The sequence below is a fragment of the Trachemys scripta genome, chromosome 3 (assembly GCF_013100865.1).
Source record: "Trachemys scripta elegans isolate TJP31775 chromosome 3, CAS_Tse_1.0, whole genome shotgun sequence".
Taxonomy (NCBI): domain Eukaryota; kingdom Metazoa; phylum Chordata; order Testudines; family Emydidae; genus Trachemys; species Trachemys scripta.
Window position 1 is genome coordinate 61369401 of NC_048300.1, and position 23353 is coordinate 61392753.

Sequence of the window (23353 nt, forward strand, 5' to 3'; positions counted from 1 at the left end):
AGCCCGGCCTGACCCGGTGCTCTGTGCTGCACAGTGGCGATGGCGTGGCCGGCTCTAGTCGGATGGAGCAGCTGTAGCACTGCCAGCCACCGGTGCTCCGTGCATCGCGGTAAGGGGGCAGGGAGCGGGAGGCAGGAGAGGTTGGATAGAGGGCAGGGGAGTTCGGGGGGATGGTCAGGGAGCAGGGGTGTGGATAGGATTTGGGGTGGTCAGTGGGTGGGGAACAGAGGTTCCCAGGGGGCAGGGATTCCCAGGGGGCAGTCAGGAATGAGAGGAGGGGTTGGTTGGGCTGGCGGGGGGCAGTTGGGCAGGAGTTCCAGGGGCGGTCAGGGGACGGGGGGGTGAATGGGACAGGAGTCCCGGGGGGACCGTCAGGGAACAGGGGGGGTTGGATGGGGCAGGAGTCCCGGGGGGGGGGGGGAGGGGGGGGGGGGGGGGAGCCGGGGGGTGGGGGGGGGGGGGGGGAGGCAGCCCACGACCCCCTTCCCTAACCGGCCCTCCATACAATTTCCGAAACCTGATGCGTCCCTCAGGCCAAAAAGCAGGCCAAAAAGTTTGCCCGCCCCTGCACTAGATGTTCTGAAGTGTGCTTTCACATACAAACAGCAATATGTCAAAGTGCACAGAACTTTTAGTGCACGGTACCTGGATCCACATGGCTAGTTAGTGCACATCAGGCTAGTGTGCTGTAAGTCTCCATGTTGCCACACCTTAATCTAAGAGGCTGGACTGTGGCTACTGAGCCTACCACAACAGAGGCAAAGTACTAAGGCCCAGATCCGCAAAGGTATTTGGGCTCCTAACTTAGAGAACATAATGCAAGAACTCTATTAACCAAATATACGCTTTCCAATTCTGTTTCTAGAAGGAGCCTGGCCAAGTGCCCTGTCCCACAGTTAGATTACTCCATGGGAACCTCACTTCTGTGTTTCTAAATCTGTCCTTTTAGATATGTTTTGTTTTGTTTTGTTTTTAGTAGTTAGGCCTGGGATGTGAAATGTCCTCTGGGCATGGAAAAATAGCAGCAGGTAAACTTGGGGACTTGCACATCTACACTGGACAGATTACAATTAAAACAGTGCCCTGCAAATGATCATTCCTATAACCAGCCAATCAGCTCTTGAGAAAGGGAGACACAGAGTCCTCACAACACATCCACAACCCCAAATAGCTGGCTACACCACACTTCAGGGATATTTAGCTCTTCAGTAACTAAGATCCGAGTGAATCCTCATCTGGTTAGCTTAGTTCCACAGAAGACAAAGCTTTCTTGCCAGCTTCCCTCTTTAGTGCTGCTTCTGAAAGGGACTGGATGAGCTCAAGATCACTCATTTCTATGTAGGTCACAAGAGCACCCATCTTGAAGGGCTAAGCTCGTCTCAGTAAATTCACCTGCAGAGCAGACTAGGTGGAACTTGGCTCTATACAGTATTCTGCCAAGCTCATCACTGTTCCAGACACACCAACCCCCACACAGCCACAAAGCAGCTAATGTACAGTAAGGTTTTTTCATTGCAAAATAACAAACACTTATCATTTTTATTACAAGAAATAGGAATAACATTCTCTTTCTGTGGACCAGTCAGTCTGCAGCTCCTGAAAACCACCAAATACAATAGAGAGAAAACACGTTGTCGTTTATTCATGCACATGCACCACAGTACCAACATGGCTTTGTTTTTTACCACCTAATATTGTTGTCTTCTCCACAAGCCACCCTTTTGGGATTCATGGACTCTGCAGGACTGCCTGCAGGACCCTGGATCTCTGTCCTGGGGCGGCAACACAGCCTAGCAGTACCAGAACCAGCAGAGGGAATTCTTCTCTCCCCTACAGGTCCTTACTCCTTTATACTTCCTCCTTCTCTTTCTATACCTTTATGCACATACATAGTTTCCCCTTTGAGGATGTTGGCAGGAACCACTCAGAACCTGCCCTTCTCACAAGATTTACCTTGACTAAAAAATAGGTCGTGTTAAAACATGACCTTGAAAAATGTTAACAAATGTTAAACAGTTTGTCTCCATTTGCACTGGTTGCAGAGTTCTGTTTAACAACAGCAGTGTAATTTGCTATAGGGCAAGGGCCCTTTCCCATGGTTTGGGGTCCCCCTACTTTTTATAGGTCTATATACTATTATAACTTTCACTTTTTGATTCCCAGACTCCAGGATACCATGTAACCACCCATAACACTATATGCTGGCACATGTTTGTCCCTTCCCCACAGAATTTTTCTGAAATGACACCTCCTGTTCAATATCTTAAAGAGTCATGTTAACTAATATGATGTTCAACAGGGCTTTGCAACTATTGTGGACAGGGACTAATCCAGTTTAACATTGTGTTAATGGGCTTGACTCCAAGATTCTTCACTCCCGCTTCCTGGCAACAGGGCAGTCTCTAACCTCCACACACACCTGCCAACATCCTCACAGGGAAACATGATTGGTTTGCATAAATCTACATAGAGAAAAAGGAGGGAGACCCCAGAGTTTCATTCTATCTCCAACCCCCACTCCCCACCAGCTTAAATTCGTCACACAAGCCTGCAACTGCATTTTATTGCAAACATCCTGCCTCCATTTTACGAGTCTGAGGGGAAGGGCCTCTTCACCATTTGATCTCAAAAATCTGGAGAGTCTCCTTAACCCTGGGATGGGGAGCAGGAGATCTGGCAGTGTTGGGAGCTAGAAAAGTTGCAAGAGAAAACTGCTTGGTAGCTAGCCAGCTCCCATTCCTTTAGTAGGGAGCACTGCCTATGGAGGTGTTGAGAAGCCCAGCAGCCCCTCAGCAGAGACAGAGACTTTGATTGGCAGCAGGTCATCCCCTGGAAGGGTGGGAATGGGGAAGACCTTATTGGAAATCCTGGGAGGTGCCCCCCCCCCAGGTCTAAAGGCCCCTCCCCCAGCCCTGTGGGTGGGACCACTAGACTTATGAACCAACTGAAAGTGGGGGACAACTAATGAATAACAGGGTCAAGAGTGAAGGTCACAGGTTCAAAACTAGGGATGCAGAGGGGGACACCGAGCAGAGAACCCCAGACAGCGCCCACTGCTCCTCAAAGCTGTCCAGGGAGCCAGCGGATACCGCCCAGAGGAACTCTGCTCAGATGCATGAGACCAGGAAGGAGCGGAAATAAGCCCCACAGTCGCAGAGCACTCCCTCATCTAGCATCCTCTTCCTGGTGTTGAAGAAGATGGCCACGGCCAGGAGGAGGTTCACAACTTTGTGGGGACACGCACAGGGTGTGAGAATATAAACAGGTGTGGGGGAAAGTGCAGCCAGAACCTCAACAGGAGGCTCTGGAGGAACTGGACTAGGGGCTGCAACCTGACGCATTCGAGATAAGCGTGCGCCAGGTTCTCCCTCATATTGCAAAAGGGGAAGGCATCAGGGGGAATGCGGAAGGCAGTGGACCATTCAGCTCAGGATTTTGCAGCAGCCTGACTCTGGGCTGGCCCATTAGAGGGGCTGGACATTAGTCCTCTTTTCTGGAGCAGCAGGACGCGGATAGGTGAGTGAGCACGAGGCAGTTGGCCTTGGCTGCTGCCGGACAGCCCAGCAGAGCATGGGAGCCTGCGCTGCAAGTGGAGCCACGCGCGTTCCTTCCAACCTGGGTTATTAACGAATGCACGCTTAGCCATGACGAAACGCGCAGATTTGGAATCCAACGGCCGCTGAGCTCCACCTAGCGCTTTGCATGATGGGACTTGTAGTCCCAGCACAAGCACCCTCTGGCGCAGGCGACCGCGGCCGCTATCTGCTGAAGTTTGTCCCTTTTCCCGCGCCATATCCTTTCGTTTCTTTAATTTCACTGTCTCCAGACGGCCAGAACCCTCCACATTCCAACGTGGGTTCTACAGGAGGGGGTCCTTCGTCTCCAGGCTGCCAGACGCTGCCTGATAAAAATATTTTTCTTCCAGGGGCCGTTTCTGCTATTGGAAAACAAAAAATTGGAAATTAAAAAAGAAATCACCGGTCACACTGAAAGAGAAACTGAGAGTAGCGGAGACGTTAAAAGAACACAAGGCGGTGATGTGAGTTAGGCACCGCTTAGGGCAGCTCCCGGTGCCGGGTGAGAGGTCAGGCCGGGGGCCTGCTCCCCTCCTCCCCCCTCGCTCTGACATGCCAACCCGGCAGTCGGCTTGGTAGCTGCTTGCGCAGAGTGCGTCGGGGGAGCCCCGTGCGGCAGGGGAGGGGGCAGGCGCGGAGGAGGGTGGCGGGGCGGGGAGCTGACAGGGGTGACCCCCGGCCTGGGCAGGAGCGATAGCGGGGGCGCGGCTGAGGAGCCCCTGGGCCCGGGGCTGCAGCTGAGCTGAGCGGGGTGGGGTGGCCTCGCCCCGGGCCCGGGGCTGTAGCCGGGGAAGGGGCTGGCGCGCTGGTGACTGACTCTGCTTTGCTGTGCAGGTGCCAGCTTTGTCCCTCGCAAGGAAACAGGCCGGTGGGTGCCAGGGCAGAGGATGGAGTTCGAGCTCATGGAGAGCGACATCCTGGAGTCGTTGGAGGATCTAGGGTAGGTGGCCTTCCGCGGCATACACATGTGCGACCGGCTACCCCCTCTCGGCACGCCCAGCCAGTGCTGCGCTCGGGCGGGGCGAGGTGGATCTGTATCTCGTGGGTGACTTGACAGTTTCTGTGAGGGGGATTGAGGCTGAAAACTCCTTGTGCTCGTGTTTCCATGTTAACTCCGGGTGGCCAATGTGACACTCGCCTATTGTTCCCTCTTCCATTGGCACATGTGAGGGGCTCCTCTAGTGGCAGAGGGAGAGGTGGGGTTTAGGGATTCAACTTCTTCAACGGAAAATCTTTGTTCTAGAAGAAACCCGACTTTACAGGTTCTGAAATGTCAGAGAAGCAGCCCGAAAAGATTTTTCTTTCTTTCTGCAGGAGAATTTTTCTGCTGTAGTACAGCATGTCTATTGTGTTCTCAGACTTAGTTGTTGGGGCTATGGTGTTCTGTCTGTCGATGGTACTTGGATTGTATGAGTGCAGTATGGTCTACACTGGGAACTTACATTGTAATCACTACATCTCTCAGGGGTTTGAAAAATGGTCATGCGTGAGAGACATAGCTATACCGACCTAACCCCTGGTGTAAAATTCTTCCATCAATCTAGCTACCACCTCTAGGCCAGCTGGATTGCCTACGCAGATGGGAGAACCCCTCCCGTCTGCGTAAGTAGTGTCTACACTGAAACATTACAAGGAGCTGCCGCTGTGTTTTGAGTCATCACTTATCCTTGTAACATCACTGAGTGGTGAGGGAGTACTATTATACCCATCTGTAAAATGGGGGAACTGAGGCCTAGATAGACTGAGGCCCAAGGTCAAACAGGAAGTCTGTGGCAGAGCAGGGACTTGAACATTGGTTTCCCAAGTCCCAGGCTAGTGCCCTGACCAGTCGAGAATCCTTCCTTTCCAGTTGAATGTTTAACAAAGGATGCCTTACTACAAAGTATTCATTAGGCACTGAAGTTAAATAGATGTTGTTAAAAACAAATAAACCAAACAGCTTTAAAAAGTTAGGTCTCTGGTTAAAATTCCCTTCTGCTTTAAATTACTCAGCTTTCATTCCCTTGATTCTTGTGATGTCATCACTTAATTAGTTCTTTGATCAACATACGCTTTCATGCTAACAGGAGAGGGAGAAGCAGGAGTAAAACCTTCCCTTCAGAGAAGGGAGGAAAACAAATGTGTAGGCTCTATACATTATGAAGAAAACTAAAAGGACACAAGCCAATTTTTGTTTTTTCAGGTCATCTTTATAGCATGCTGGGCCAAATTCTTTATTCTGGGAATACATTGATTTAACTTTCAATGTCAATAGGAGGTTACTCAGATGTAATGGAGGGCAGAATTTGGCCCAGTGTGGCTTTGTTGAGCCATCTGGACTAAACAAAAATGCTGTCAAACTGTGGATTACAAGAGGCTGCAGCAGGAGAAGTACTGCAACCAGAGCCAGGGATATTACTGGAGGGAAGAGGAGCAGAAATATGTGTTTGTTATGGAGCATAGAGAGGCAGAGATTAAAGTTTCAGTCAGCAATCCACAGATTGGATTGCTAGCTAAAGAGCTGCAGGAGTGGAGCCAGATTATGAGAGAGATGTTAGCTGGGATGGCATTTCTAGGGAAGGGGGAATTGCTAGGAGAATCAGAGAGTGGGCCTTTCACTTGACAAACTACTTAGGCCGTAATCCTGCAAAGATTTACTCATGTGTGTAACTTTACACCCTGTGAGTAACAATCCAAATCTTTGCAGGATGAGAGCCCTCATATGCTGGTTGAGACATCTGTCATCTTTGACATCTATCAAGAGTTGACTGCACCAGTTGTCAAAGTGGACTCAGTCCTTTGAGGTTTTACTTCTTCAAGGTATCAGGGTAACTTCAATTGTTTTTGAGGTTTCTTTGATCCCTTTTCAGATGGGTATATTACATCAAAACAATCTAGCACCTTTTATATTTACCAGAGTACAAGCTATAATCTGTGCCTTTACAAGGTTAGGGGAAATTGTTCTTCTTTTGTTGTCCAGAACGCTTACCTTCTGAAACCAGTAAATAACTAAAATGTGTTGCATTTAGAGTTGAATAAGATTCAGCTTTGACATAGTGTGTACAACTCCCATTGTAGAATTGTGCCTACTTATGCCAGGACTGAATTTGGCCCATAATTCTCCATACAGAGACAACTTTTCACCTTATTAATGTCCATTTTAAAGTTTTTATTCAACAGAAAATTATTCCTCCACTATTTATATAACATCTATATCCAGTGTTTCTAATTTGCATTGTCTGGCAACCCAGTAAAAATATGAAAGTAAATGACATTTCGGCAATAAAAAAAAAGGGGGGGGGGGGCAATGGAAAAGTCAAGCACTAGTTACTCAATATATTATGAAGCAATAATTCCAGAGAGGTACTTTAGAATTGCAGAAAGAATAGATCAATAAACTAAGATCTATGATAGAAGTTGCACTCCATATTTTGGTAGCATTGCTCCAAATGAAAACATTTTGACTCCTGTCACATTTGTTTTACTCAAACATTTTTAATGTCCTGTTTCCCCATAGTTAAACTCATGAATTTTTGTGACATTTACCTGTATTTTCAACACTTTAGATATAATGGTGATATTCCTTACATGTTCACATAGACATTAAAATAAATAAATAAAATCTATAGCAGAATTAGGTCATAATCTAGATGCTTAATAAGTTGTGCTTTTAATTTTGCTTGCCAGTTACAAAGGTCCATTGTTAGAAGATGGAGCGCTGACTCAAGCAGTCTCTGGTGGAGCCAGTTCCCCTGAATTTACAAAACTCTGTGCTTGGCTGGTGTCTGAGTTAAGGCTATATTGTAAACTAGAAGAAAATGTGCAAGCTACTAACAGTAAGTAACCACAGCCCTGAGAACAAAATTGTGCAGTTAATGCACTTTTATAGATGTGTGGTCCATAGATTTCGTCTGACAGTAGTTAAATCAATTGTACCATACAGTACTGTCTGTATCCTATCAGTTTTTGGATGTTTTCCTCATTTTTCAAGCTGATCCAGTGTGCATCCAACAGAAACTGAATTTGTTGTTGGAATGAACTTTCTACTGAAGTTATTTTTTCCTTTAACTGATTTTCACAGAGATGAGTGTGTTCAGTTATTGAATCCTTTCTTATTTTTGGAGGAAACAAAGTTTTATTTATCAAAATTTCAAAATAACTTTTTTACAACTCTTTGAAGATCTGATGTATTAAATTATATTTAAAATTCCAGAGTGGATGCTCTAATAACTAAAAATTTGCCTCAATTTCCTATTTACTCTTGATTATCTTAAAGGGAAGACAAACAATGAATTATGAAATGCTCTGTGGGGGAGGACTTGGAAATCTAAAATTTTCCATCATTTTTTATCTTTAATGGGGAAAAACTAAATAAAACTTTCAAGAAAATGTTTAAAACAATTTTGTTAAGTTTTTAATAAGCTCTAATTCTGGCATTCTTCAGACTTACACTTTATGTATCAGAATCCATATTTTATCTTTAACGGGTATTTAACAGAATTCTGAGTATTTGTGGGATTGTGTATACACTTTTTAACCTATTTTTGTTACAAGTAACACCTAACCCTAATATTTTTCTTTAATTTTTCAGTTACAGACTTTTCTGTATTTTCCATTTGTTTACTTTATGCAGTAATTTTCTCTGGTACAATTAGTTTTCCCTTTTGTTAATGAAAGCATTTAACACTTCAACACACAGGACTTTTTTTTAAAAGGGAAATATAAAACCACACAGATTGGCAAATGGACTCTTAATGTAAAAAGAGAGTTTTAACTTGAAATCTACTCACTGTCTCTACATATCTTTTTTGTTTCTCAGTGTCCTGTCTCTTTCCGTTCTTTCCTGCTGTTCCTTTTTTCAATATTTTCCCTCACTACTTCCTCTCTTTAGTGTGTTCTTTCCAATAATCCTCTTCTCCCTATATTTTATTCATTTTAGTGAGAATACATTACTAATAGAGGCAGTAAAAGATCTTGCATGTTATAAGGTTCCCACTTCAGGGGCTGAGTAAAAATAGAACTAACCTGGATCAATTTTAAACTTTTTTTTTCTATTCACATTTTGTACTAGCTTTTCATCATCCAAGCTGAATCTATCTTAGGCCTGGTCTACACGAGGGGTGGGGGTGGGGATCGATCTAAGTTACGCAACTTCAGCTACGTGAATAACGTAGCTGAAGTTGACGTACTTAGATCGACTTACCGTGGTGTCTTCATCGCGGTAAGTCAACTGTTGCCGCTCCCCCGTTGACTCTGCCTGTGCATCTCGCCGAGCTGGAGTACAGGAGTCGACGGGAGAGCGCTTAGGGATCGATTTATCACGTCTAGACTAGACACGATAAATCGATCCCCACCAATCCATCCAGTAGTGAAGACATACCCTTGGTTTCACTCTAGTTCTTGGGCCCTAGCACAAGGAAACACATTTTTTGTCAATCTAAATGTTGCACCTAAGCTACTTGACTGTCCCTCCTACTAAGAAGAAGCAAGTAGGTGAGGGTCATAAATGTAAACTTAAAAGGGGTAGGCTTGTGGTACTCGTGACCTTTCTTATCCAGCAATTCCTAATTATTGACTAAGAGTACTTCAACTAGAATCATCTAAATCTAAGATGCCTATCGCTCTGATATTTAAGTGACACTAAGATTCCACAGATTCCAGATTGGGGTCTGTGGTATCATTACTTCCAACTTCTGTACTTTATATGGCTACTAAGTGAAAAGTTCCTAGACTGGGAGAGAAAGCAAATGGAAGCATAATTCTGCAATCACTGAGGAACTACTTGTCCTCAAATCAGTCATGCTGAATCCCAAGCTTTGAAAACCCAGAGGACTTCTGTGGCTTTCACCCACAGCAATATTTTCATTTTGATACTCCTTTAGCATGAATAACTCTCTGCTGTAGCCACAATTTTTTTTTTAACCAAACCACCCTAGTCTCCAAAGTCCTATAGTTCCTAATTAATTTATATTCACAAAATCAGGAAACTAAATATTTGAACTGATTAAACAAGTTGCTTTTTTAAAGGTCCGAATGAAGCAGAAGAGTTCCAACTTGAAGTGAGTGGGCTACTGGGGGAAATGAACTGTCCATATGCATCACTAACATCAGGAGACGTGACAAAACGCCTTCTCAATCAGAAGAACTGCCTCCTGCTGCTCAGTAAGTTAAAGGGAACATTTTCATAGAGGCCTGCGAATGCAAAGATTCCCGCTCCTGTTCATTTTTATGATTCTGAGACAGAATGGTGGTATTGTGTTATTTGTTTCCCATAAAAGCAGTGAATAATTTTTCGGTAATTCTTAAGAATTTCACTTACGTATTTTCTGTTACATTTCAAAAGGAGGCCAAAATCCAAACAAAAGAATTGAAGGCGTAGCATTAGACTGCCAAGTCTTAAAAATTTTTTACCAGCCACTTACTTTTCAGTATCTAGTAGAAAAGATTTGAGGGTGAGAGAGCACCTGTGAAGACCAGGGGCAATGACCTGGTGAAAAGCCTATTGCATTCCTCTCTACAAGATGCTGGGAAGAGGGAAGCATGTTGAGATTCCTGTCAGGGTAAAGACCTTGGACTTTGCTCAGAGGGTTCACTTTTTGTATTGGACTCTGACTGGTAGATCTGTCATCAGTTTGAATCCTCTATCATTGCCTTCTACCTGACTCTTGGGAGGAGTGCATGGGTGGTGGACGGTTAAGAACTTTCCCTCTTCCACACCCCTAAAACTCATCTCAAAGCCTGACTTTTGGGGAGAGGAGCCTCAGTTTTTCTGTGTCAGCCTCCTCCATAAATAGCCCCTGTATCTTTTTTTGCTGTTTGGAAGCAGCAGAGTAAAGTGACATTCTTGTTAATTTCTACGCATAGTGTCCCTATTGTATTTTGGAACAGAAGAACTCTAAATTACTGTTGAGATTTCTAAGTGAAATTAAAGAGAAAATGTACACCTCATTTTAATTCAAACTTTAAAAATTATGGGAATCACAAACTAAGGTTACATAATCAAATCTGACATTAAACATAATGCTGAATTCTTGTACATAAGCAGATACCTCACAAAATTTTGTTTGTGGGGTTATTGTTTTTGTTTTTATTTTTTTTTGGGGGGGGGGCGGAGGGGTGGTAAATCCCTGACTTGCAATATGATGCCATCCCCCTGCTGTCTTCATGTGAAAAGCTTTGCAGAGTTCTCTACAGTGAGCTTCAGCATCAGTTCCTGCTTTCTTTACAGTGTCTCCATTGCCCCCAAGAATAGCTCTGATTGTTTTAACTGTTTCCCAGTTTCTAGCTCCCCAGTTCCTTGGATGATTTCCAATCCTGGTTCCCCTGCCAGTCTTTCATTTATACCTCTAGCCGTCCCACTTTTTGACCCAAGACTTTAGGGAGTCCTATCAACCTGGCTGTAAATCCATGTGCTAGCTTCTTCTTGCTTTTTTTCCCATGTTCCCGATCAACACTGCTCACTCTGCAAAGGTCTTGCAGGGGAAGAGCCATGCTCTGTTAGACGTATAATAAAATCTACTGGAGTGGGATTTCTCAGCAGGACTGCCAGTTGCCACAGATGCCTCCAACTTAGAGCTTCCCCTTCTCAGTGGTCCCCTCAGGACCACATACTCCTACCCAGTGATTGTTATAAATATGAGCTTTCTTTGGATTCAAAAATTAAAGTCCGAAATCTTTCTAAAATGTTCTGTTTGTGCCTTTATCACTTGTAAGTACTTTAATTCTCAGTAATTTTAAAATTGGATGTATCTTACTCTGAAATCTAATTTTCTTACCCCAGCATACCTCATCTCAGAACTGGAAGCTGCCAGAATGCTATGTGTGAACGCCCCTCCAAAAAAAGCACAAGAAGGAGGTGGTAGCGAGGTCTTTCAGGAGCTAAAAGGCATTTGTATTGCATTAGGCATGTCCAAGCCTCCAGCCAACATAACTATGTTCCAGTTCTTCAGTGGAATCGAAAAAAAAGTAAGATCCAAAGGAACAAAAGTACAATATTAGAGTATTATTGCTTTCATTTAAATTAGCTCCATTGCCTTTTGTGAAACTTTTCTAGTATTGGGGGATTAATATGGTTTACAGAATGCGCTATGAGTCACAAAGAAATTGCATATATTAAAGGTGAACTGAAGGGCTTCTTCGTTGTTAAGACCTGAGGTCAGGGTTCTGTGTATCCTGCGCAAAGGCTGTGGCTATCTCATTATCATGAAGGGTTTCTGTATTCCTTATGCTGCTGTAGGTCTTTGAGTCATCACCTGTTGCTGGGGTTTCTCAGAACCACCTAACTTAGGTCTTGGCAGGTAAGTTAAGGAGAAACTTGTTTTTTATTACTACTTAGATATATAAACAACTTTTTAAAGGGGCCTATCATCTTGAAATCTAGTCAGTTAAAATTAGTATCAAGTGAACACCTACCCTAGAATCCCCTTGTCATTTCTTGTGACTTTAATTACCTTTTCCTTATTTTTTTTTTTTTTCAAAAGTGTGTTCTCAACCTGTTGCTCTTTGAAAGAGCAAAGGGAAAGCTGACTATCTGGGGGAAACAGTGAAACTGAATGTGTGGTCAAATACGCAAATTAAACTGGGGGGGGGAAAAAGGAAAATATTTTTTCTTTGTTATAGTACTAGGTTTTTTTTTTTTTTTTTTTTTTTTTAAACAAAAATGTAACTTTCTTACATTATCTGTCCCGTAAAGTTTACATAATTACTAAGGTCTCAAAACGCCCTTTTAGAAGCCTTTTAGGAATTTCTACTTCAGCTGAGTCAAAGTTGCTAGAAATGACTCATTTGGAAGTCTTTAAAGAGAATTTGGCTTTCCAAACTTGTTTTCTGGCAATTGCCCTCATTTAGGAGGGGAAAGATAATGTGGACTCAGGAGATCACAGTTCTGTTCCTGGCTTTGTCATGGATTTGAGACTTCAGGAAAGGCAGGTTAAGATCTCTGTGCCTCCATTTCCCCATCTGTAAAATGGAGAAAATGCTTTATCTCACATGGATGAACTCATTAACATTGGCAAAGATTTCTTCTGATGGAAGGTGCTCTATAGATAATTCTTTGTATTTATATCTGTATGATCAGAATCTTTTACGTAAAAATGACATACTAAAGTTCATACTTTTTAAAAATTTCGTAATTAATTTCCCTTTCACTTTTTTGCTTGCTTCACAATAACGGCAACGCTAAGTCTATTAAGCTTAAAAGGGTACTGTTAAGTCAGTTTAGGCCCCAAAGTGGTCTTGAAGTGAAAACAGACTGAAAGCCTAATGAGATGTTTCAGTGAATTTTTAAAAAACGTGAAGCAGAATCTTATTTTTCAGGGAATTTGCAGTGTTTGCAATCCAAACCTTGGTAGTATTTAGAAACCAAAATGTGAAGCTGATTAGATACTGACTGTAAACAAAAGTGAAATGTAGTGGTCAACTGTCATTGACAAAATCTGAATGAAAGCCAAAACTAAAATAACAGAAGTAGTGAAAATTTAGACTTGACTATACAGTGATAATAGTAACATATAGAGAAGGAACTTACAGGTTTTCTTGTTTTTAATATGCAAAATTTAATCTGACACTGTAGCATCTGAAATAGAGCTGTATTTTCTCTTTTGTGCATTCCAGAGTCTCTACTGCTGGAAATCAAAGGTTACTGTAGCTGGCAATCTTGTTAATCATGCATACGACAAATATGCAGCTTGTTTAAATCAACCATTAGTTCTGCTGTTCTGGATGTATTGGGTTTTTTGAACTACTAAGCAAAACAGATAGGAATTGGCAATGTGTGTTGTAATAAATAGCACAGTCATAAAGAATGATTATGAAACAGACAGATAGCTACAATTATAAACTCAGAAATCTTTCAGTTGACATCCAGTTTTCCAGAAACAACTTTGGAAGAACAACATTTTGTAAATCAGAAAGACATTTACATGCAATTCTGGTGGTTGTAAAGGGCATGTTCTGGCGGGGACAGAGATGGGTAGGAAAAGTTTCCTAAATTTTAAGAGAGGACCAGGGATGCATTTGCCAGTATATTGAAAAGATGAAAACAACTTTCTTGAAATGGTTTGTACTTCATGAAAACCAAGCAATGGTAGGTAAATTGTATAATGGCTGACAGGGGTCAGGCTGGAGACTCTTGCCTATATGCTCAGGGTCTTACTGATCGCCATATTTGGGGTCGGGAAGGAATTTTCCTCCAGGGCAGATTGGCTGAGCCTCTGGAGGTTTTTCGCCTTCCTCCGCAGCATGGGGCAGGGATCTCTAGCAGGAGGGTTTCTGCCGATTGAAGTCACCTAAAACAGGATTGGGGACTTCAACAGCTGAGTCCAGGGAAGGGGTAGGGACGGTTTTATGGCCTGCAGCATGCAGGGGGTCAGACCAGATGATCATAATGGTCCCTTCTGACCTTAAAGTCTATGAGTCTATGAAATTACCATCTGGTAGGAAACCATAAGCAAAATGTAAAACTTAACAAGAAAAACAGAGTTTGGATGAAGTATCGCTTCTTTTATGACAGTGGCTTTATTTGGGGTGTGACTTGCAGAGTCACTGTTCACTTACAGTTCCCATTGATTTCAGTGGGAGCTGCAGGTATTCAGCACCTCTGGGAAACCAGGCCTTACATTTTGTAGGCCGCTGAAGAGAGTATTTGCATAAATTCAGAAACATGACTTGCAATAATGGAAAGAGGCAGTTTCTTTGTGACTCATTGACCCACTTTTCCTCCAATCCAAGTGTTTTATCCTATTTCTATACCTGTGTTCTTAGTAGTTTTGAGATGGGAAAGATGATATAGTAGCTGCACACAAATCATTTGATCAGCCATATAATTTAAATGATCATGTTGAAGAATTTCTTTTTTATTACAAGAGGGGCCCTTTTTAGATCCTACTTCCATGAAGTCTTCATATAAAACATATTCTGGAATTGAGAAAGCTATGCAGTAATTATATATAGGATAGTTTCTGTGTTTAAAGGGAAATAGATCTTATCAAATGTATGATTTTCCATTTTAATCACAGATGTTTCCTATCTCTGAGGTCATAATGGAGTCTGTTGATCTTTGTATGTATTTTCTCTACCTTTTATCTAAGATTACTATATTACTTGTAACAATAAGAGTTAAGAATTTTCAGAAACAAATGTGATTGAGATGTGATTGGATCTTTATATAGCACAATGTATTTTGGACAGTCTTCTATAGAAACAAAGGGCCCCCTTTGCTTCCTATATAATGCCCAGTCCTTCCCTCCCGAAATCTGATTTTTGAAAAGCAGTGTTTATGGCCACTGTAGCATATTCACAATATATCTTATTACAGCTAAAAGAAACCTTAGCAAAGGTTCCACCTGGCCATGTTGGAAAACCTTTACTGAAGAAACCATTGGGACCGGCTCATTGGGTAAGAGACTTTTTGTCTCCTGTGTCTGGTAGCATTACCAAACACTTTGTGGGTTTTTTTGTTTGTTTGTTTGTTTTTTAAATCGGTTATCTTGAGTACAGACTCCTGGCAAAACATAGACAAGAATTCCCTTTAGCGCTGAATGTCTGCGTTTTTGCCCCAGCAGGGATCATTGGTTGCCACCCTGAGAAGCCATAGTGTTTCCAGTGGTATCTTGTCTTTTTTTTCTGATGTGAATCATAAAGGAACGTCTTGTTGCTGCATGAGGCTGCCTTGTCTCTGCTGCATCCTAGGCTCTAATCAAGATCCTTATACAGTATTTCAAACAATTATGTAAGTACTGTTTTTTATTCTTAGGGCCACATCTCTTGTCTTAAAGACACTTATTTTAGTTTTGAGGAGCTGGGGACTTCAGACTCCCTAGCACTTGAGGGTAGAAATCCTTGCATTTCTTTGAGTTTATACCTTGTTCATATTTTTCTCCTCCTTACTTGTTTGCTCTGGAAAATACTGGAGGAAGCAAACCAGCAGCTTGAAAAAAGTGCGGAGTTTCATACCTTATGAACAACATTGAACACTGTGCCGATAGGAGACTGTACTTGGGCTGCCATGAAGAAGGTAGAGCTTTCATGGCCATCAGGGAAGCAGTGTTAGCAGCTGGGGCTTGCATTTGGGGCCCAATTCCATGACTGGAGAATGTTTAATAGGTAGATAATTGTGTGCTAAAGTCAAATCTGTGTTTAATATCTGAATCCGTTTATACCATTGAGTCTATCATTTATTGTTGCAATTAGAAAATAATCTAGTGTGTGTGTCACACTCATGAATCTTCATTTCAGGAAAAAATTGAAGCAATTAACCAAGCCATAGCCAATGAGTATGAAGTTCGGAGAAAACTGTTAGTGAAACGTTTGGATGTAACTGTGCAGTCGTTTGGCTGGTCAGATAGAGCTAAGGTACAAATTGCTTTCTATAAACATGCTGAACATGCAGATAACTTATGCTTTATATAAAATATCTTTTGAGAATGACTTTCCTTGCACTTAATGGAAAACATCCCCTGGTGTAATATTTTTGGTTTATGGGTTTCTGAAGAAGTTTACTACAGAGTAAGTGGACTACAAAATTCTGTTTTAAAACTGATGATTGTTATATGATTTAGTAACTACACATGTGCATATAACAATGTATAGAGAGCAAAAAATAAAGTTAAATGGATACATACAAGGAAAAATACCAGAGGTAAGAGGGGATTACTAATGTGACAGTGAATGAAAAGTCTAACAATCTGCCATTAGAACCAAGGAAACCAAGATTAGAATCTCTTCTTTGCATTGTTTCTGAAGAATCATGTTAGTGAATCCTCCTTCTGACCACCTCTTTACTTAGTACCAAAGTCTGTGCTGTCCACTAAAGCGCTGACTTTTCCCCAAAATCAAGCTGCATCTGCAAGCCCAGATCCCTAGATACATTATTGTTATGTAAGGCTGTCTTGAATGGTTTCCATGCACTGCAATTTGCTCTGTCATCCTGGCTGTTAGGTAATATTTTGGTATGTATTTATGTTCTTGAATTGTACCATGGAGTGTGATGTGACTTCAACCCCTTCTCAAGTTAGTTTAGAAACCAGAATGATCATACCCAATTAACTACCTGATCTCCCCTATGACAAAATTCCAAATATATTGATAGCAAAAATTGGGAACTATTATTTTAAACATAGCATGACAAGCATTATAAATTTGGCTTCTAAAATTATCACTATTGTCTAAACAAGGTCCATAATAGTGCAGTTAGTTGGCACTACCACATAAATTAGGTAGCCATCAGGTTAGGTGAGTTTCCTAGCCAGATGATGTAGAGTCACATGTCCAATGTCTTTTGACTAAATAAGTTACTTAAAAATCAACAGCTTAAAAATAAATTGTTCTGTATTTATCTTCTCTCTGGCTTGGGATCCTCTACCATCACACAGACAGGGCTATAGGTGTCACACAAGCGATGGAAGGGGGTGGGGGATACGTCAGGTTTCATTGACAAACTTGGAAGAGCTGTTTAATACTTTGAGTGTTTCAACAGAAGCTGAAAGTGAGCATTGAGTTTTGGACTGTGTTAAAAACACCTGGGGACTTGTGGCTGTGTTATGGTTTTGCAAAACCTGCCTTTTTTTTTTTTTTTCCCCCCCCCCCCTCCCAAAAGAAGTGTCTTGCAGGGGTCCAAGGTTTGATCAGCTGTTCAAATTTAGTTCAGGAAAAGCACAGTGTTCTTCACTATATTTTCAGTAGAAATTTATTGAAAGAGCTGTTATGAACACAACAAGGGAGGACTAAGGACAATGTCTCGGCTGGGGAAATAGCTTGAACTGTGTGTGAGATTGCAATTAAACTACATAGGGAAAACTATGTGCGCAGTATTTAAGCACTGGCAATATGTTATATTTAAAATTTATTTTCCTAGCAAATTTCAAAGATATGGTATTCATTTTAAAATATGAACTTTTAAAAACTCCATTTTATAATTTTATTAAGAAGCAAAGAATGCAGTAGTGGTAACTAATTGCTTAGTAGTACAGATAAAAACTGTAAATAGATTTCACATTTGATGACAAATGATCTTGTTTTCTTAGCTGACTTATATTATGTCTTATGTATTTGAGATTTTTAAGGTTAAAGAAATAATTAGTGCAAGAATACTAAAATATTATGGCTGCTCTGTATATTGAATGTGTATTCACCTCAAGGTTAGCTTCATATAAGATTACAGGTGTTTGGATTGTAGGTCAAAAATGGAAAAACATTATACTGTACTCCTGTTCTTTTTCCCAAGCTATTCTGTTCTTTGTCTTTGCTTAGTGTCAGGTAATAAAGTAAGGGTGTCATTCAGTTTTGCTATCTTTATGGTAAACATTTTACCTTTAGTTGCTAATGTAAAAGTGTAAAGTTGTTTGGTTTTCAAAAAGAATATTTTACAGTGCTTTGTTTGTCCCTGAGTAACCACTTTGATCTACCCACTACAGCTCTTGTCATTCCTGTTTCCTGCCTTGAAGGGGAGCTAGAGATGAGAAAACTAAAATTTGTTAAGTCACCGTGAAGATGTTAAAATATCAGGAGTTCAGCTGGGAGAATAGATTCTCCCATCCACCTGCCCTCACCCAATGTTGTCCTCCCCAGACGATTTACTGTTCAGTTACACCCCGTTATTCCTTTGCTCCACACCTTTGTTATTCCCTCACTGTCCTTTATCCACAATTGTATCTCTGATCCTATTCAATTTGGGTTCAGTCTTGATGATATGCTAGTCAAAGCTAGATGCAGCTAACTTGTGGTTGTATTGAGCATGTTACTTGGTGGGATAGGGGACCTTGCCATTGATACATTTAGGCAGGAGGTCAAGAGAGCAAACTGTTAATGACAGAAGGCAATAGAGGAGGATGCGAATGGGAAAGTAATAAACTGCTATTTTCTCCCAACTGAACTTCTGACTGTTCATCTTCAGAGTGACTTACCTTTATTTGCCTGTAATCTCTCTCTTTTAAGTAGTTTTTTTAACTTTCATTACCTTGGTCAATTGTAGCTCCCCTCAAACACAGGAAACAGGAACCGCTGATGGCAGCGGAAGCAACATGTGAACCAGAGTGGCTTCTTAGGAAAAAAATGAGGTAAAATATTCCTCTTTTAACTAAACGTTTAAAAAAAGAAAGTTACAGCCTGGAAAATTGGCATTGCAAGTTATAGGGAAAGCATTTTTCAAACAGATTCTGCAACTCTGCAAAATGTCCAGGTAAACTTACCAGCCCATGCACATCTACTTACCTGTGGACTATCATAATTGATAAAAACATGAATATTTTACTAGCCTATCAAACAATTTACTCACACCAAGCAAGGAGAAATGTGAAAGGTTATATCATATGTAGTAACCACCCACCCTTTCAAATGACACACTGACACACTATTTAATTAGAACTATGTAAGGAAACTGGACAGTTATGAATTTCAGTAGATGACATGAGGATGGTGCCCAGAAGAGGTTTTTTGACCATTCAAAGGATCCATCATCAACTCACTGATCTACTCGCTCTTTCGTTCCTGCCCTCTTTGGAATATACAGAGTTTGTTATCCAGGGGAATTATATCTAGTAGAGAACAGGAAACAGGATTATAGCAGCAGTTGGGAAGAGTTAAATAGGTTTTTATTATTTAGTATAACAGGTGACATATTTAAGAAATTGGCATATGCAAAGCAGTAAATAGCTTTGGCTACTTAAATAACGGTTAAAACTGAGATGTTAAACACAATAGCCACATATTATCCCAGTGTAATTAAATCTGATTATGGTTCAACAGACCATCCCTAAAATAAATGATCTCTTTCCTTTTTATGACCTCCTACACATTGGTATTATGTAATTAGGTGCTTTACAGGCAAATGAGACATCATCTCTGCTTCAGAGATCTTACAGTGTAGGGACATTTATGGCTAGCATAAAACTGACTTGGATGTTTTTTTAAACATCGACTGTTTAGGAATTGTGTGTGTGCGCAAAAGGAAAAGGAGATGTATATTATCCGAATCAATAACTTTCATTGGCATTGTGAGGGTATTAATTAGCTGAAATTCTTTTTCTAACATAGGTAACTGATAATACTGACTGCCTACTCAAGACAAATACATAAATGCTGCGTAACAAAATATCTTTCTCACTTATAACAATTTTCAGCTGTAACAAGAAAATGTGTGCAAAGTAACATTTTGGCAATCAGGTTAGAATTATCATCCTCTTGTGACTAGAGTGAAAAAATGGCTCACACAGTCCTTGTTACAGGAATCCTTAAATTCAAATAAATGGTTCTGAACAATTTTGATATTCCTCTTGCATTTTAATAACACAAATTTATTTTTATTTAGTTTGTTTATTGATCTGGATCTTTTGGCTAGACACTGTCACATACTGATTCCTATAGCTAATTGAATCATTTGTTTTTCTTTCCTCCAACAGAGTCAAACAGAGAAACTGGCTAAAGTCTACCAACCCAAACGTGCCCTCTTAACTACCAAGTGCACTATTTCCATTGCTCACCTTTTGGCAGCTCGGCAAGATTTGTCCAAGATTATGAGGACAAGCAGTGGGTCTATCAGAGAAAAGACTGTGTGTGCCATTAATAAGGTATGTCGTCAGTGACTGCTCTGAGATGGCAAATGAAATGACAGTGTTCACAGCCTGGTACGAAGTTACATTTTAAATTTTTAAAAAAGATTTTTGTCCCAATGAAAGAGTGAGTGTGTTAAACACAATAATAATCTGTATTTTTCGTCAAAGTAAATGTAAACTGGAAAATATGTGGTGAGAAATTTATTTTCTTGCTGCTGATCCTTATGCACCAAAGCAAAGTGCGTGGTGTACTTTGAATTAGTTTGTAATTTTAGGAATTGTAACTTCTAATATTTAGGGTCAAAGTTTGTCACACACACTGAATAATATACTCCACAAGCACCCCCTTTGCTTTCAGTGGGGACTCATCCTGGTATGTGATCCTATTCTGTGTCAGTAAGGGGTTCATAATATCTCCCTTAACCTCAATGTTACAGTTGCACTTCATAGTCAACCCACACAGGGAGCAAGAAAGCCCTGAGGAAGCTACTTGTATATTTGTGGTGTTATCATTTCACTATCAGGGTTACAGGTGTTGATATTGCTCTGATGTCATTAACATCACATCTAGAATAAAGTGAATGCAATCATTTAATTGCATGGATTTTAATTAGATGGGAATAAATCTGTTTGCAAAATCAGTGTTTTGCTATTTAGAGTCTCGTATGAGTTCTGATTAGATTAAATTTATATAGTTAAGGTGCATATTTTTTTTAAGAGCAAGTGTTGCCGTGGAAAGAATATTGCATAAATTAAGGAATTACACATGCTCCTCCAAATCCTTTTTTCCCCCCTGAGAATTCAGGCTAATCAGCCTGACTTGTACCCTGAACTTGAGTCTTATATGCATTACATTATAGTGGATCTGTTCTTCGAAAGTTAACATGAAATGTCACCCACAAAGAACTAAAGAAAGTTTCTGTATTTCAGTAGCACTCAGTGACTGCAGTCAGGATTGGGCTTTGTTGTACTGAACTGTGTACAAGCAGTCCCTGCCCCAAAAAACTTGTATCTTGTGCCTATTTAGACAACAGCAAGGAGGTATAGAAGCCAAAAGGAAAGAAGTGGGCAGACAAGGATGATAGTAATAGGAACAAGGTTGCATATACTGTTCACTAGGAACATAAGATTTGCCATACTGGATTAGACTGGTGATTGCATGATATTAGAACTCCTTAAACAATCTTTTTCTTACTTTTACAGGTATTAATGGGCAGAGTACCTGACAGAGGGGGCAGACCAAATGAAATCGAGCCTCCACCTCCTGAGATGCCACCATGGCAGAAAAGACAAGATGGTCCTCCACAGCAAAGTGGAGGCAGAGGAGGAAGAGGTGGCTATGAATCATCATATGGAGGAAGAGGTGGTTATGAACAAGGGGGTCATGACAGAGGAGGCCGAGGCGGTTATGATTCATCATATGGAGGACGAGGAGGTCATGAACAAGGGGGTCATGAACGAGGAGGTCGAGGAGGAGGACGGGGTGGTTATGACCATGGAAACAGAGGGGGAGGAAGAGGAAACAAGCACCAAGGAGGCTGGACAGATGGCGGAGGAGGAGGCTATCAGGACAGCAATTACAGAGATAGCAACTACAGAGATGCAGGTTTTCAAACAGGTGGTTACCATGGTGGTGGTGGTGGCTACCAAGGAGGCGGCTATGGAGGCTATCAATCTTCTTCATACACAGGAAGTGGATACCAGGGTGGTGGCGGCAGCAGCGGCGGTTACCAGCAAGACAACAGATACCAAGACGGTGGTCACCATGGTGATCGAGGTGGTGGGCGTGGAGGAGGGAGAGGTGGCCGTGGAGGCCGCGGTGGCCGTGGAGGCCCAGGAGGAGGCTGGGGAGGCAGAGGTGGACAGAACTTTAATCAAGGTGGGCAGTTTGAGCAGCACTTCCAGCATGGAGGCTATCAGTATAATCAGTCTGGATTTGGACAAGGAAGACACTTTACTAGCTGAGGCTACTAAATCTTACACTTCAGCAGAGCTCAAGTAATAGAAACCTAGTTTCAGAGGCCTGATCTAATGCTTCTTGAATTAGTACAAGACCATATGTGGCAGGCCAAGGTCCTGTCTGGGTGAGAGGTCTTGCTTCAAGCAAGCTGTAGGTTCCCATACAACTCTGATTTTTTGTTATTATTCGACTGAAATAAATAAATTGCCACTCTTCACTGGGATTAACCAAACCTTAAACCAATAGTTTAGCTTTTTAGATGGAATCCCTTTGAGCAAATCATTTCATTCTGAAATTATTACCCTCCTGTGTGTGCCTTCCATTCTGGGGGTATATATACTGATGCTAGCAATGCTTTTCTGGTCAGACTTGTAACACACACACACACACACACACCCTACCCCACCCCACCCCACCCACCATTGAAAATTAATTAAATTATCTTTTACATGTTCTGCATTTCTCTTTTTAAATATTCTTTAGGTGTATATGTTCCAAACACAGTTTTGAGTATTGCTTTTTACTGCCCTGTCACCTTAATCAAGAAAAGGTTTCTCACTCATGCTCTCACATACCTGCTTTCAAACTGCTTTCTAACTCATAGGTCTGTTTTATCTATTATATGAGCTCTACTGCAGATACCACATTCAGTAGCCTTATCTTCCACTAATTGAAAATTGTATCTCCTGCTCAACTCTGGAGATCTCACCTGCGGCCAGAATCTGCAAAGATCATTTTAAAACCAAGCTAAGTTGTGAACCGATAGTGTATGTAGGGCTGTAGTTAAGTATAGCAATTCAAACTGACCTGCATCCATCCAAAACAAGTTGCTCCTCTTACAAACCTAATTTTTACTTGAAATCAGCTAGAAGGAACAGCAAACTGAAATTTGTTTTATGCACAAGTTATTACCACTGGCTCAGCAAATTCAGGGCAATTTGTTTTGGGGGTTGTCCCTTTTTTTTTTTTTTTTATTTTTTTTTTTTTTGAAGAAATGCACTACGGCCTGGAAAGACTAATTCCTGCCTGGAGGAAGCCCTTTTACTATTGCTGCAGAAAATGAAGCCTGGCTGAGTTTGATGTCTTGACATTTTTTTCCTTTACTGAAAGCCACATAATGCTTCTTGCTGGGATTTTGTGTACATAAACATTGTCAAGCTGTGAAAGAAAATGGCTGAAGGTGTGCTGTTGTATAAAAGGTGAGCAATAAAAGTATCTGTATGTTCTCCAGTTTGTTTGGTTTTCTTTAAATCATGGTAAGGTCTAAAAGAATTGTGCAGTAGCAGGAAATT

General features: G+C 41.4%; 1 protein-coding gene across 3 annotated transcripts; it reads left to right on the top strand.

Moving 5' to 3' along the window:
• The first annotated feature begins 566 nt into the window (after nucleotides 1-566).
• FAM98A (family with sequence similarity 98 member A) lies at nucleotides 567-22471 on the top strand. Of its 3 annotated transcripts, none has more exons than XM_034764902.1 (9): nucleotides 567-1836; nucleotides 4410-4515; nucleotides 7242-7390; nucleotides 9582-9716; nucleotides 11335-11519; nucleotides 14869-14949; nucleotides 15789-15905; nucleotides 19949-20116; nucleotides 21305-22471. In XM_034764902.1, exons 1-9 carry the CDS (start codon nucleotides 1731-1733, stop codon nucleotides 22064-22066), a joined length of 1809 nt encoding a protein of 602 aa, XP_034620793.1. In that variant the 5' UTR covers nucleotides 567-1730; the 3' UTR covers nucleotides 22067-22471. The 3 variants fall into 3 exon arrangements, with proteins under 3 accessions (XP_034620793.1, XP_034620794.1, XP_034620795.1); XM_034764903.1 differs by having other exon boundaries at nucleotides 1721-4167; XM_034764904.1 differs by having other exon boundaries at nucleotides 1721-4039.
• Nucleotides 22472-23353: the final 882 nt, after the last annotated feature.